General features: G+C 42.5%; 1 protein-coding gene across 6 annotated transcripts in view; it reads left to right on the forward strand.

The window, feature by feature from the left end:
• Positions 1-14,757, forward strand: part of tox3 (TOX high mobility group box family member 3) — a 194,944-nt gene extending 180,187 nt beyond the window's left edge. For all 6 annotated transcript variants that reach the window (XM_075464767.1, XM_075464776.1, XM_075464787.1 and 3 more), the window contains 5 exons: positions 4,837-5,085; positions 11,236-11,499; positions 11,594-11,824; positions 11,969-12,049; positions 12,293-14,757. In XM_075464767.1, the coding sequence (XP_075320882.1) occupies positions 4,837-5,085; positions 11,236-11,499; positions 11,594-11,824; positions 11,969-12,049; positions 12,293-13,201 (1,734 nt within the window). In that variant the 3' untranslated portion in view covers positions 13,202-14,757. The remainder of the gene's footprint in view (positions 1-4,836; positions 5,086-11,235; positions 11,500-11,593; positions 11,825-11,968; positions 12,050-12,292) is intronic.
• Positions 14,758-15,848: the final 1,091 nt, after the last annotated feature.

The raw sequence follows: 15,848 nt of genomic DNA on the forward strand, positions 1-15,848 counted from the left end.
AAAGGGTTATTTATTTATTTATTTATTTATTTATTTATTTTCAAACACCACCATACATAATGAAGATTGCTGTCTGCAAATGGCTGAAGGCTAAACAAACCTGCTTACATTCAGCTGCTGCTTGCACTGTGTGTGTACATTTCCCACTGCATGTATTGTCCAGACCGAAAAGCTTCTACTTAAGAACAGCAGATCTGTATTTGCTGTGTTTAGATGGCGCATGTATCATTTACCTTATGCACTTAGAGGATGAGATAAGGTGACCTTGGTGTGACTGGTAAAACACACATCCAAGCAGGAAAAGCTTGACTGCTTCCTTCAGGGAAAAGGATACTGTACACTGAGATTGTGTTCCACTCAGATGTATCACTTTACTCTCCCAATCAAATTAGAGTCATGTAATGAGCTATAAATATGTAGAAATGGACTACAAATGATCCATATTTGAAATGATGCTGATTAGGGGTGCCATGGTTGATGTTGTCATTTGAGAAGCTGCACTCTGCCTGTCTAGATATTTGAAAATGGATCCTCAATCCAGCCTCTATTGATTCCGAGGCCTATTATGTGCAGTAATTGCATGCTGCTGCCTTTAACAAGTCTTGGTTATTGCATCTGTGAATTGCATTACTATGATTATTGAGGGACTGGGACTTTAGCCTGAAAAGCTTTTTCTTGCTCATTGTCCTGATATTGAAAAAGCCTCATGGCATCACAAAGATAAAACACTGGAGGGTATATGTGTGTGTGTATATATATATATATATATGTGTGTGTGTGTATATGGAGTTAAAGTAAGCTGTATCCATCCATCCAAAGAAATGGGCACAGTGAATCTGAAACTAATTTTCATGATCCAAAGCTTTCATCACTTCTCTCATCCTGTGAAATATCTTTTTATCATTTATATCATTTTCTAAATAGATTGGCACCAAATTTTGCAAAGGCAGTCATAGCGCCGCGTGTGTTTGACCCCGTATACAATTTTGAATTCAAACAACATATTGAAATTTCTCCTATTTAGTTATTGAATGTGAAAATACAGGAGACTGGGTTGTATGTTGGAATGGAATGCTCTGCTGCTGTTTGCAGCTGATAAGTTAGTTTGGCTAAGTAGTCACATTTGCTGTTGAGGGGAACAAATGGAGGCAGGAAAAGACAGGGGGCATATACATTCACAAGAGAAACGGCATAATCCACATAGACAGGTTTACTTATACTGTTAGAATTCCTCAGTTCACATTCTTGCACACAAGCAAGCTGTTTTTTGACTGACCGGATGTGTTTTTTTTTATGTGAATTCAAAAGTAACAAGTCCAAGGAAGCTCACAGCCTGTTTCGCAGTTTGTTTCAACCGTGCGGAAGATCTGCTTATCCACAAAGTCCGAACTCCCCTTTATTTGGTTCATTCGCGTTACTTTATAATCGAGATTTGCTGTTATCTTGGCACTTGTTAAAACCATGTTGTTGTTTTTTACTTAAGTTGGACTGATGTTTCTTATATTGTTATGTCGGGTGTAAATATGTGTATAAAAACATGATTCTGAAGGATGCACTGTTCTTTCCTAAAAACCAAAGAAAACGCTTTGGTGCTTGTGGAATCATTACAGTATCAACAGTTTCTCAATAACTTGACGAGTCAAGTAAAGATTGTGGTAGATAATACTAAACGTATTATTTAAAGTTACATGAAACTGAGACAGATTTACTTAGTGATGGGAAAATTAACTGAAATCAGCATCTAAGTTTTGTTGTTGAGTATGTTAGCATGCTGACATTAGCATTTAATGCTTTCAGCATATTTTAACAGGTAAACCCAACATTAGTTATTTTTTTGCCTGACAGAATCTCATATTTTTAGGGAATGACTTGTAAAGTGTAGCTAAGCTGGGTAACATTTACCACGTTCGACGGGCAAAAAGACACACACCTGCTCAGGATGCTCTCGCTGGGGCAATCGGGCCTCTCTGTTACAAGCCCTGTTCAGCCTTTATACCACTGAACCCTTTGGCTGGGAAAGGAAACTCTCTCTCTCTCTCCCACTCACTCACTCACACACACATTACCGCTCTCTGTCTGTTGTGTTCTCCCTTGCCCAGCCCTTAACATGTACATGCCTGCACATCCTGAGCCAGCATCTGGCTTGGCACTTGGCTCTGCTGAGCCCTTTCAGAACAATTTAAAGGGATAATCAGGCTAGTGATGCAAAGAAAGTGGATTGTGCATCTCTTAATCTCCAAACAGAGCCCCCTAAGCTGCTCCTGGTGCAGAATTAGACTGGCTTTATGTGAAATGACACCAGAGAGTGTGCAACACTGTAGCACTCTGTGGGTTCTAGTAAAATCTGGCACCTCCTCCCCGGGGAGGGTGTCTTCTCTACACAGACAGCTAACATCCTCCATAACCTCCCATATGAGACACGAACTCCATGTCTCCATTATCGGTGCCCCTAGTGCAGATGTTAATTTGCATCATCATTAACAAAGAAATGCAATGCACACAAGCACAGTCTTTGATACAGATTACTCCATCCTCCTTCCCCCACTGTAGTATGTTGTCTCTCTCTAAGCTCCACTTCCACACTGTTTAGCTGACAGTGAAGACCTGTGTTACTCTACCGCAAGTGTGTCTGTGTTTCACTTAAAGGTCAGTCATGCTTTTGCTGTTCTCTTTAAAAAAAAAAATAATAATAATAATAATTAGAGCTAACCTCAACCAACCTTCATCTCTGACATTTGTCTCAAAACTCTAGGTTGGTTCTGTAATTCAGGCCACAATGTATGAGAATATAGGCTCCAGCATCCTGCCCTAATTTTACCTAATGCAGTGCAACACCACAGGGAACCGGCTTACATCAACGAATAGTTTCCATTGTTGAGTAAAAGCACAAAATCTAAGTGATGTTTCATTCCTGCAAGAGTTTATGATGCCAAATGATCACAGCTGGAGCTGTGTAGCTAACTTTAGTGGGCACAGCAAGAGTTTGTGTTGGGGTGATTGTAACAGTGTGCCAGTGTCTTTAGTCTACTACACAATATGATTCAGATGACACTGGGAGCATAGATCAGGAAGCTGGCACAAGGATTGCCCTTCCTCCGAAGGGGAAGATGAAAAAAGATGAAGCCTGCGATGGACGATCTCTGATCCATCCCATGTGCTCCTGGAACTTTTTTCTTTCAATGACTCACGACGGTTGTTTCTGAAATGCTGCCGAACAGATATTGTCTTGAACTACTGCAAGTTCCTCAAAGTTTTCTTCTTTTGAGTGGACTGAAGCACAATATGACATCAGAAGAATGATGGTAAATGGCTCCCTGTGAAGGTGCTCATTATTTATGATGCACTAAGCCAGGGGCCCGAGCTGTGATGAATATGGACTCAGCTCCCTTCTGGAAGAAGAACTGATTCTCTACATGTGAAAAAGAGAGTGAAAAGCAAAACCGTGGTCAGGAAGCAGGAGGAGAGAAAGAAAAAAGTAGGGGGAAAAAACAAAACTCTGTTAGCTTCCCCTGCCACTGGAATTCATCAGTGCTTGTCAGCTGCCCTGAGTAGGCAACGAATTAGTTTCAAGTGTCTGTTTGCTAAAGCAAGCAAGGGGAACATTAATACTCCCTAATCAAGGTCTGTGTTGGCATATTCTCTTCATTGTCTCCCTTGTGTTATTCCATCTCTTAGCAGGGACAGGGAGACAGAGCAGAGGAAGACAGGGCAGTTAGTGGTGTTGTTGAGTTGGCTCTGCTGACAGATCTCTGGACTTCTGTTATCAGGTGTTTTCAGGTTACACACCTCCACTCAGCAGGGGTATGAGCTTTTTTTTTTTTTTTTTTTTTTTTTTTCCAATTTACAGCATGATGCTCTCTGTGTGAGTAAATGCAGTAATATCAATCAGTGTTGGTAAGAGTGTGCTGGTGCAGAATGGGCCCTGGAATTAGAAACTGGAGGCAGATTAAGATGTAATGCTGTGGTGAAAGTAGAAATCAACCTGAAGCAGCTTATCGATGCAGAGTTGATTTCTTTTTGCTACATTCGATATATTGTTCAACATTTCCACTGATGCTGGGACTTAACATGGTTTCAGCACAATAGCATTATTGGTTGAAGGCGTTGGTGATGAAAAAAATGTCACTTTGAAAGAGGATTTCAGTAACTGAACTGCAGCAGTCAAACCCAGGACCTCAGATCGCATGCTGTTTGGCCCCGCACTCATCTGGACCTGCGGTGTGGTCATTGTGAGAGTATGAATGTTTTGGCTTTCAGAGAATAGCTTCATGCAATGTGCAGATGAAAACAAGACCCAAGTAGGTAACTAGTCCCATATCCAAGAAGGCACATAAGCAAATTAAGTGTGACCAAAAGCTTTAATTCGAAAGGCAGAAGGATTAGGCTGTTTGATGAGCAGATTTAAGGGTGCAGGCGAGGGGAACAAAAAGGAACACTTCTGGCCAAGCGTAATAATCTTTAAAAATGTTCTTTAAACCCATCTGCCTGTGACGTGTATTTTTACTGCGCTTCAACCCAACATCTTCCATCCCCAAGATTAAGGGCTTTTATCATGTATCCTCTCCCTCCCGTGATTGCTGCTTGATATTTTTGCTTTTGACATCCTCCTCCTCACTCGCCTTCTTTCCCTTTCCCCTCAAAGTGGACTTTAGATGGTTCAGGAAATGTTACATCTCAGTGCACTTACAGACAAGTTTATTACCACTCCACTAAAACACTCTCTCTTAAGCAAAGCTGTCTGATTTAATCCCTGAAGGTCTACTTCCGGAGCGTTAGACAACGCTCACCTCAGTAAACGCTTTGTGAATTTTCCTTCTTTGCTCTTCTTTCTCGCAGACTTTTCATACGCCCAGCCTGGGGGATGAGGAGTTCGAGATTCCACCCATCACACCTCCACCTGAGACGGAGTCCAGTCTGGGACCAGAAGTGGACTCACCGTACCCAGCAATGCCAGAGCCCCCGGTTCCACACAGGGGTCACATGATCCCCCAGTTCCCCCCACAGAGCCTGGATCTGCCCTCGATTACCATCTCACGCAACATGATGGACCAAGAAGGAGTGTCGGTCAACAACGGCCAGCCTGTGGTAAGCACTACCATGCATGTATAAATCCAAAAGCCCATTAATTCTGTCTCCATTTGATTTATTCCCAGTTATAAAGCTGCTCTACATGAGGTTTTTGATGACACATCCAAACTGAAAGATATGATTTAGAAGGCCGTGCTATTGGAAACCGCAGATTTCAGTCTTAGAATGAGTCCTTTTTCAGAACCACAGTGTCACCTTCACAGTTTTTGTATACCTCCTGTTGTCAACACATCTGGCACAGCATCTGGCCTTGTTTACAACACAGGATGTATATGATTACTTTGAGGAAATGTCATGATATTATGTTACTCGCTTTTTTTTTTTTTTTTAAAGGATAAGAGAAGGGGAGGGGGCACCCTGAGCGTGGATGATCCCCCTCTGCAAAGTGAACAGATGTACAGAGATCACAGGTGTTAGAGTACACAGCACAGTCATCCCCAGAAGGACAGTGAAAATGGCACCCAAAAGTGCCACAGTTTCACATGCTCATATTTAATTCATGTTCCCTCCAGAAGCCTGTTTTGCCGCCATAAATGCTGATCCATGCCTCTGCCCACTGTCACACGAGGTCTTTAAACGTGACACATGGTATGATAGGAGTTTAGGTTCAAGTTTGGCTTTGCATTTATCCTCCTAGCAAGGTCCCTATGACATTTTTTTGTCCCAGATCTCCTTTTAAATGCTAAAGCTGGCAAAACGTGGAACTGTAGTGTAAATTAATGACTTTGTTAATGGTAATATTGTGCTGCTGATTGTGAGATTGTTGTCTCAGGGTGGAAAGGCATTTCCAAATGTCACAATCATAGAAGCACTGAGGAGGAAAAATGAAAATGTCACTGGCTGACTGGTTGTCTTACGGAACTATTACAAAAGTGGAAGATTCATTAGGAGAGAAGACATAAAAGGACAAAGGCATGAGTGAGGACATGATGATACTGATGCTGCGTTTGCTTTGTGAGCCACAAATCACATTGCATTGAGAATAGGTGCCATTATCATTAGAACTGTATGAATAAGTGAAATGTGAGTTGGGCCCCCTCCCTTCCGACTGACTATTGAATCACACTCATATTACAGATATTTATTTACATTCCATATGGGAAGGGGGGCTATAAAATTTTACAGCTCTTTTTCCTGCTTCTAAGCTTCTGGCAAATAAAATAATTGCAGCTTTTAAAAATATCTCTGCCGCATACAGTAAGTGAGCCCCAGAAGGCTTTTTGCCTAAAGAATTTTCATTTCATGGTCAGTTAAGCTTTCTGCATCTGGAAGAAACGGAACCTTGACACAATTACATTCCTGACTGTTCTCACGACTTGCTGGAGGATTAGATTTGATTCTCAAACATTATTCCTCTTTAAACACCATTTGCATGGCTCATGTCTCTGATTGTGCGGAGACTCTATTAAAAACTAAGGGGAGAATGTGGGTCTCTGCTCCTTGCCTCGTGGCATTGTCGCCGGCACACAACTCACTCGTTATCAGTCATCGCACATTGTAGCGCGGGCAGGAAGGCTCGTGGTGGCCCTTAATTTTTCCTGCAAATGGGATTGATCCCCAAAAGTCTTGTGACAATGCCCGTAGAAACTATTCATCTGTGGTTTTATGGTCGCTTTAAAAAAGAAAAAGAAAAAAAAAGAGCGCAACTTCTAAAGTAACAGCGCCGTTTGCAGTGTATTCTATATACAGAGACAATGATTTACGAAGGCCCTGAGAGGGGTGTTTTGTCATTTTGTCAGCACACTGATAAAGCAATGACAACCTTATATACATGATTACATTCTGTGTTATTTGTTATGGCTGCAGGGGCAAACAAATAAACCGTGCACTATTGCAATTACATTTTTCATCAAGCCACCATGCTCATATATCCCAACACTTGTTTTGGTTTCCTTCTTCTGTGCTAGCATACTGGTGCAGCGTGCTCAGTGTGTGTGAAAGCCTGTATCTTATCACAACGTAATGAGAAACCCAACCAGCGAATATACCTGGGCTTTTTTCAAAAGCTTCTTCCGTGTCATTGCATTGCCAAGTGTTCTGCTAATTCCTCTCCCCTTAATGTTCAGCGTATGTCTTGCAAATTGGCCACAGATGCTGGGCTTCTACAAAGAGAAATACATTTTCTCAGCTGCAATGTGCCTGGCAAACCCTGAATCTGAAGTCATTATTTATTTAATCTGCTCTCCTAACAAGCTTCTGACTCTCATTTTTGTCTCCCAGCATGTGTCCTCCTGATTTGTGATTGAGTCTCAATAGTGCCAAATAGTACTGGAGTTAGAGCTGCCAGTATTGCTTTATTCACAATTTCTTCTCGATTTTCTCCCCGCTGCACAGCGAGGGTCTGTGGGTTCCATTTCAAAAAACACCTGGTGCCTTCACCACATTTGAGTTTTTTTTTTCTTGACACGTGTAAGCGTGTCCTGAAATGGGCTCTGTGTCCTCTGTGATTGGATTCGAAGCCTACAGTCGTCAACTGGTCGTATTGGATGTTCAAATCAATATTCAGGAGATATGAGCCCCGCCGTCTTATTACATTTACCACTTTGTGGTGACGCGTTATATATTTTTCATTACCAACTAGCTGCTTCACATGCCATTAGCTTTAAAGCTGCAAATATATGCTAATGTGTAATAGTCCTGCGTCTGTGCTGCACACATTATGCAAGATGAAAGTGAGGTTGAAAAAGCCATTTGTAGTTTGTTGTTCACATGATTTGATATGCCTCGATGCTGTGCAGATTTCCAGCGAGTACAATACCTTCAGTTTTGACTGGTCAAAGCCTACTGTATCCTGAATGAAATGGAAAATGGGAGCACTGTTGCAGAAAGCATGTTTCTCTACACATCCCTCTTATCTCCCTTTCAAGCCAAGAAGCTCTGACATGAGTTGTACATCAATTTAAGAGAGTGGATTTTCTTTTTTTTTCTTCCTTCGTTTCTTTTTTCCCTTTCTCTTTTCTATCTCGACAGACAGCTATTGTGACATATTGGGTCAGTCAGAAATGAAAGATATTCATGCAGGCATGCAATACTTGTAATGAAGTCTCAGCTTGACCTTCTGCATGATTGATTCTGTAATTTACTTTTCTTGTACGGCTCTCAAACTGAAATGATGTCATGTTGGACAAGTTTTAAATACACATAATGCATTGGGAGAAATGGCGGAGAGGGGTCTGGGTCAGTGGCTGTACCAGACCAAGGGGAGGGAAGGAGGGGGAGGTTTGGTTTTAAGTGGGGGGCTAGAGGTTGGTGAGATAGATGGACTGAGTATGCACACCACAAAGAGGGAAAGGGAGCAAAGTGTGTTTGACTGCGACAGGGGAGGGGGAAGAAAAACTATTTATCTTTGTGTTATTATAGCCGTTACCGGCATTCAGAATTCCATTTTTCTCATTTGGCTTAAGCACAGACTTCAGCAGGTTGCTGAAAATGGAAGAAAAAATAATAAAATGATGTACCCGTTTAGAGGCCGAGTAAAGGAATATGTGCAGAGCGCTGATAAACTATCTTTAATAGGACTGACCTTTCATGCTGGCGAAAGTTACTGGGGGATTCATCCTTATAATTACCATATAGATGATTTTACCCCTCTCCTGCCATGGAACATTTCCAAGAGCTCTGGCATTGATTGAATGGAAATTGAACTTGTTAACATTCTTTTCAGCCTGTTACAGCTTGGTGCCACTGTTCATAAATTCTCTCCAAATTCTGATTTCCAATATCTTAAAGAACAGACTGGAGGCTGTTTTTATTGACATCGGTGTTGAGATTTTTATCACTCGATGAATGCATAATGTGGTGTTTGAGCCCTGCTGTTGTGTTTATTGGCCTATGTTTATTTTGGAAAGGGTTCCACATATTGCCAATAGTTTTTTGTTTTTTTGTTATTTTTCCCCCTCATCTGCTAGTTGTCAGAATCTTTCAGCGTGGAGCGTTTTGCTATGTCGAGAGTCGCTGAGGGCAACTGTAATGCACAAGACATAAAATAAGCTATTTTTCTTCCTCTTTGTGCAGCTTATTGTCGGCAGCATTATGTTGCTGCTTTTTATGTTAGCTTTCACATTTAAAAACGGAGCAGTGGGGAATATTACAAATGGCATCTGCATTCAAAAACCCTTGAATGATCGCAAAGTGCATTTCAGCTTGTTGGCGTCACAAACACGCGCTTACGCACACTTAGAAATCTGACAAAGGAGGGCACATCTGGTCACTGTGTGCTGAAGATAAAGACTTATTTGCAGATTCATGATGACTATCAAAATATCTTGCTAGATGTCTGCTGTGAGTGCTGGCAATGCTGGAATCAAAATGCAAATGAGGAGGCAGAGGGGCAGAAGTAAACATCCAAGTATCATTCATACTCGCAATCAAAACATCTGTTACTTAATGTCATTTATTTGACTGGCTTATTTGTAGCTGCTATGTTTCCCATTCAAATCAGGCGTGCTGCTGCTGGCACTTAGCTAACACAACTGCCATTGCTCTTTTGTAGCACGAGGTTCTAAGTTACTGCTACTCCAGTTGTTGAGAACATCTGGGAAAATATTATATGTCAAACGGTGGTCAGTATTACGCATTTTCTAAAATGCTCAGCATTCGATTCCATTCGGAAGAATTCATCACATTCCATACAAATGCCAGAACGAGCCACTGCTCTTAGTCAGAACTGCTCCATAAGGATTGGGCAAAAGTGTGATTACTGTATACAGATGGCCACGTCTAATGAGCTCAGTGTGTTCATCTTTGATGTTCACAGCAAGCAAATGAGCAAATGGCAAGCCACCGTGTTCCCGGTGATGACGATGGCTCTTGGAACATGACGCCTTGTTGAAATGTAAATCAGTCATTTGGTCGCAGGCTTGTTTATTGCAGCTTTTATTGGCTCCATTTCCATATTTGAAGAATCAGAACAATATGTCTTCAATTTCTTTTCCCCAACTTTGCCTCGCCTTTTGCAGAGACCTGCCGGCACATGTAAATATAAATCCGTTCTCACTTCGTAGATTGTATTTATGATAAGCAGGAAACATGGCATATGAGAAAGAAATGGATTGTAGATCCAATATGTGCCTGTCTGAAATGGTGTTACAATATTGTTTTTGAAGACAGGCATTCATAAGGTTCTTTCAATAAAGCCAGGTGCATGGGTTTATGATGTGTTGATGTTGGGAGAGATTGAGTTTGTGCTGCTGAATACCAGATGGATGTACCCAGGGAGAACAAATCACCTTTTCTGTTCTGTTCACGTCCTCTTCTCCGCTCCACGTCGGCTCTGCTGGCTCTCTGATCAGTCTTCCCCCTGGAGAGCCGACAGACCTTGTAATTTCACCCTCACCACAATCAATGCAAACATGTTGCCTGTAACTTCTTTAAGACTCTTTCAAAAGCTAAATGTTTTCTTTGGGAAAAGAGTGAAAGAGACTTTGAGAATGGTATTACAATAAACTGTGGATAGTAGAGTGCCCTGAGCCCTTAAGCTACGCACCTTCAGAGACTTGATTTATGGAGTTGATTGCGCTCAAGTCTTTTTTTTTTTTTTTCAATCCTTTACAGTCCAACTTGAAGCATTAAAAGTCGCCTCTTTCACAGAGTTGTAACCTTAAATAAAGAATTTAGGCTTGTGACTGCCTCAAACCAAACTTGGAGCGTGCACATAGACTGGTTTTATTGTGGCATTGGAAATCATGCGCCACAGTTCCACTGCTCCCCTTTAGGGGCTGGCCAGTTTTACGTGTGTCAGAGATTTCCGTACAACAGAGTTTTCAATTAAGTTATCTGAGCTGTGTGGCCATCCACTGCTGGTTTAGAAAGTCGGTTCCTTGTGTGTCAAGATAATGTCTTGTTTCTTGCAAGACATTTAAGAGGCAGGACATGTTGACATGTGATCCGCCACATAACAATCCACAGAATCCAGTGACCCAATTTCCGCGCTGCCAAAGAGATGCAGGTTCATGAGTTCAGGCTGTCGGGCGTCACTGGGAGCACAGAGAGGGAAGACTTTGAGTTGGAGAAATGGAGTGCAAGTCGGAGAGGCCAGAAAAACAGAAGGCATTGATCACATAAATGTTGACTGAACGCAGACTAAATAATGTTGAAGTAGTCTTTTCTGATTAAACCCTCTTTGTTTTAATGTCAATTTCTTTCTAGAATCTGGGACCAGGTCATCTACGTCAGTACCCATCCAACCCATCCATGGTGATGAAGTCCATCATAAACATGAGCAACCCCAATGGCATGATGCCACGGAATCAGCTAACCACCATTAACCAATCCCAGCTCAACACACAGCTGAGCCTAAACATGGCAGGACCCAACATTGCCCACACTTCCCCGTCACCACCTGCCAGCAAGTCCGCCACACCGTCTCCCTCCAGCTCCATCAACGAAGACGACCAGGATGAGGGCAACAGGGTGAGTGAAGATTTACATTTGGATGATTTTGTGAAAGGATTGTCAGAAATTTACTTTCTTTAACATTTTTCTTAAATGCCTTCCATCTTTTCAGGTCATTGGGGAGAAGCGACCAGCCCCAATAGATCCCGCAAAGAAGCCCAAGACTCCCAAAAAGAAAAAGAAGAAGGATCCAAATGAGCCCCAAAAGCCAGTGTCAGCATATGCCCTGTTCTTCAGAGACACCCAGGCTGCTATCAAGGGTCAGAACCCCAACGCCACCTTTGGAGAAGTGTCCAAGATTGTGGCTTCCATGTGGGATGGCCTGGGAGAAGAACAAAAGCAGGTACAAAAATTTGGTCAAGATTCTAATCTGGGGTCGTTCACATCATGTTGGATCAAGAGGGAGCAGAAAACAGAAACAAATGTAAATACTGTATGCAATATGTCCAAAATACCTTAAATCATGGTTCCTTTTCAAACTTCACAGGTTTATAAAAGCAAAACAGAAGCTGCCAAGAAAGAATATTTGAAAGCCCTCGCTGCATACCGTGCGAGCCTGGTTTCCAAGGTGAGAAACTGCCACCTCTTTTCACCTGAAAAATGTGTGAAATGAGCATAGACGTGAGCTATATTACTGTGAATTCTTTGTATCCTATTATACACTTTGAAGTTGTTGAAGACATGTAGTCGCACAAAAAAAAAGAAGAGCTGTGTCCAGAAACTATAAAGAACTCCTACAAAGGGAGGAATTCTTCAGAAATGAAAAAAATTGGCGTTGTGAATCATTTTTCCTAATTTCTTCTCGGTCCAGGCTGCAGCAGAATCAGCTGAGGCTCAGACTATACGGACTGTGCAGCAGACCCTGGCCTCCACCAGCCTGTCCCCTGGCTTGGTGCTACCTTCTCCCCTCAACCAGCACCCCTCCATGCCATTAGCCTCCCAGGCCCTGCAACAAGCCCTGCCACGGGCCATTGCCCCAAAACCTCTGCAGATGAGACTAGGGGGCAGCCAGATCGTGACCTCGGTCACAGTTTCCCACCAGAACATGCCCTCCGGGATACCACAGCAGCTGCTCGGCCAGATGGGTGCCGGAGGGGCCATGGTGGCGGGTGCTCAGTCCACAGCGGTGTCTCAGATGAGCCCACCCATGCAACCGGTGCAGCAGCATGCCATGCAGCAGCTCCAGCAGCAGCAGCAACAGCAGCAGCAGCAGCAGCAGCAGCAGATGCAGCAGCACCTTCAGCATCATCAGATGCAGCAGCAGCAGATGCACCACCAACAGATCCAGCAGCAGATGCAACATCAGCATTTTCAGCACCACCTCCAGCAGCAACTGCAGCAGCACCATATGCAGCAGCAGCAGCAGCAGCATCAGCAGCAGCATCAGCAGCAGCATCAGCAGCAGCATCAACAGCAGCATCAACAGCAGCATCAGCAGCAACAGCAGCAGCATCAACAGCAGCAACAGCAGCAACAACAACAGCAGATGCAGCTGCAGCACATGCAGATGCAGCATCAACTGCATCAGCAGCAGATTCAACACCTTCAGCAGCAGCAGCACCAGTCCCAGTGTTCCCCACCCCAGCACTCTCCTGGTACGCCCCATTCAGTGGGAGGCTCCGCATCCCTCGGCAGCCCCCAGCCAGCCCCACAGCAGCAACCCCACCCCTCTCAAATCCAGGCCCACGCCCAGGTCTTGTCCCAGGTCAGCATTTACTGAGCCAAATGGAAATCCTATCTCAAAGAACAGGAATAGAATAAAAGCATCATCCCACGTTGCTTTTCTGAGTTGCACTTAAGAAGTGTGTAAAATTTAGAATGTTATACAAAGAACTTGTCCATTGTTGTAGACAGAAATGCACATACATGTACAGGGGGTAAACATGTTATATGGGTTTTGTCTATAAAATAGGCTGAGCTGTGACAAAAGCCTGTTAGGGTGAGCGTCCAGTGATTGTTTATTTGTTTGTCCGTGAGGTCTCTCATTTGTTAACTTTATCTGACTGGGCACCCAATATGCTGAAAGACTCTTTCACACTTTTTTTTTTTTTTATTTAAGAATAAAGCTTTATTTATGAGGCGCAGTAAGGACATTTTGGATTGCGCTCCAACAAAAGCGTTTTTTATCACTCCTCGCCTGGATTGAATGACTCACAGGATCCTCGCTGGAAACCAGTGCCCCCACACATCAGTCTTTGTTTCCACACTGGCCAGTATATAACAGACTTTCTTTACTCCATCATTCTTGCAGATGTAACTGTTCAAATCATCACACGGTGGAGGCCCAGTGATATTTGAAGACACAGTTGAACCGTGGCACAAACGCAGACGGCGTCTTTTGAAGAGTGAGGAGAAGTGGAAATAAAGGTCTAGGGGGTTCATGAATGACTGAACAGACTGAGACAGAAACTGCCATAAATCATTCATGTCATCACATCATCAAACTGTAGCTGTAATCTGCTGTACATGTTTTGTAGAGAGGGGAGCCACGAGGTCTCCTTTATCCAGTAATCAACCCTCCAGATGATTTGCCCAAAAAGTGTGTTACCCCCACCCTCCCAAAAAATAACAAAAAAAACAAAAAACATTCTTCTTTAATCTATTTGTTTTTATGTCAGATGTTTAACAATTAAATTATGTTTTTATTTTGTGTAACAAAGGGGATATTTTATGGTAAATACAAATTTCTGGATCAGGGCAGATGGTTTGGGGATTGACGTATTTTTACTCTGCTCCTTGATACTGTCATTGTTTTAAGAAGAAGAAAAAAAGAAAACTAGCAGAGCCAGTTTGTTGCACTGCCAAAGCCAACTTAAAAAGGCATCGGAGGTATTTTTGCCAGTTGTATAGAAGTCCCTGACGAAAAAACAAACAAAAAAAAAAAGCAAACAAAGCGAGAAAATGTTGTACATTTTTCATATCACCTGTTGTAAAGTTTTAATATGTGAGGCTTTAATTAAAACATTGTTAAACGACCTGTGGATTGATATATCACATAGTGCATTTCTGCTCTTTTATACGTTTTTTTTATGAGTTACAATAGCGAGCGATATCTGAAAACTGTCAGTAGGATAAATGCATATTGGTTTGGAGTTACTGAAAAGTTGTTAGCAGCTCACGACGGGAAACGTAATTTAATGTTGGAGGTTTTTTGCTCGGCCATGAAGACAAATCCAGAGACATTCCATCACTAATATGATCGTAGCCATAATTTTGTATGAAGTATTATATATTTCTTTGTGTCTCTGTTCAGAATTAAACTACCAATCACAAATATTTATTTGGAGGAATCCGTTTCTTTGAGCAGTTATATTAGCCATAACCTTCACATCTCCTTTGTTAGCTACAGACAAGAAACTCCCTCATAAATAGCCACAGCACTTGGTTCTTTACGAGGTATGAAAAGATAGATTAGTATGTTTTCTACAGAGTCGATCGATATGAGATTTAAAAAAAAAAAACTTTGCGGGGATGTTTGAGGGTTCACGTTGGCTTTATTACACGGTGTGCTGTTTCTCAGTGATTTAAATTGAAGTCCGTTGTAACTACGTAAGAACAGTGTTGATACTGGACAATGTCAGCATGTAACTGGTACTTGTCTCAATAACAGTCCCCTTCTCACACATCACTGCATTGGATTCTGCCTCTTTCTTACTCCCTTCAAAATCGCTTCATTTCCAAGACGTCCCCAGGGGTTTGCTGAGCTGCCTTGAATAATATGCTGAGCGGGGGAGGGAAGGAAGGCAAACAATAATTATCATATCTTCACAATAGGCTGTGAATCCACTGGCCCAAAGAAGGCCCTTTCTTTTTTTTCTTCTCTTGTCCTCTCACTCCAACTGCTGTAGAGAAATCTTTATATCCTGGGTTAATGCTGGTTACGAATTAGGTGAGTGAATTTGCTCCCGTGATAGCGGCATGATCCATCATAAGAATTCTGGTTTGTTTTCATTTAGTTCATTTGTAATTTGGGAGCCGAGGCCCGACTCCGCCGCCTCTGCGCTGATTGGCTCCTGAGCTCGGCGTGGAGATGATGCCCATTTCTCTGCAATGATTAATTGCAGCATCTGTCCTGTCAGGAGCCCAAGTGAAGAGGTCTGCAGGAAAACTGCAAATAAGCGCTGGCAACAATCTTAAAGTGCTTATGATGAAATGAAAATTAAAAACAGCAAGTGCCTTGCATGACCTGAATCTCAATAAAGGTGGGGGGAGAATGTGAGAGCGGGTGTCCATGGATACCAAACGCATGCTTTAAAAACACACAGTAATGAGGCTCTGGGAAATCGCTGTTATTATTCTGAACAGATTCGCAGCAGAGCCCATTAATAATGCATGGAGCTCCTTGTTATTCCATAACCCCTCAGTAC

The sequence above is a fragment of the Odontesthes bonariensis genome, chromosome 1 (assembly GCF_027942865.1).
Source record: "Odontesthes bonariensis isolate fOdoBon6 chromosome 1, fOdoBon6.hap1, whole genome shotgun sequence".
In the NCBI taxonomy this organism is placed as follows: Eukaryota; Metazoa; Chordata; class Actinopteri; order Atheriniformes; family Atherinopsidae; genus Odontesthes; species Odontesthes bonariensis.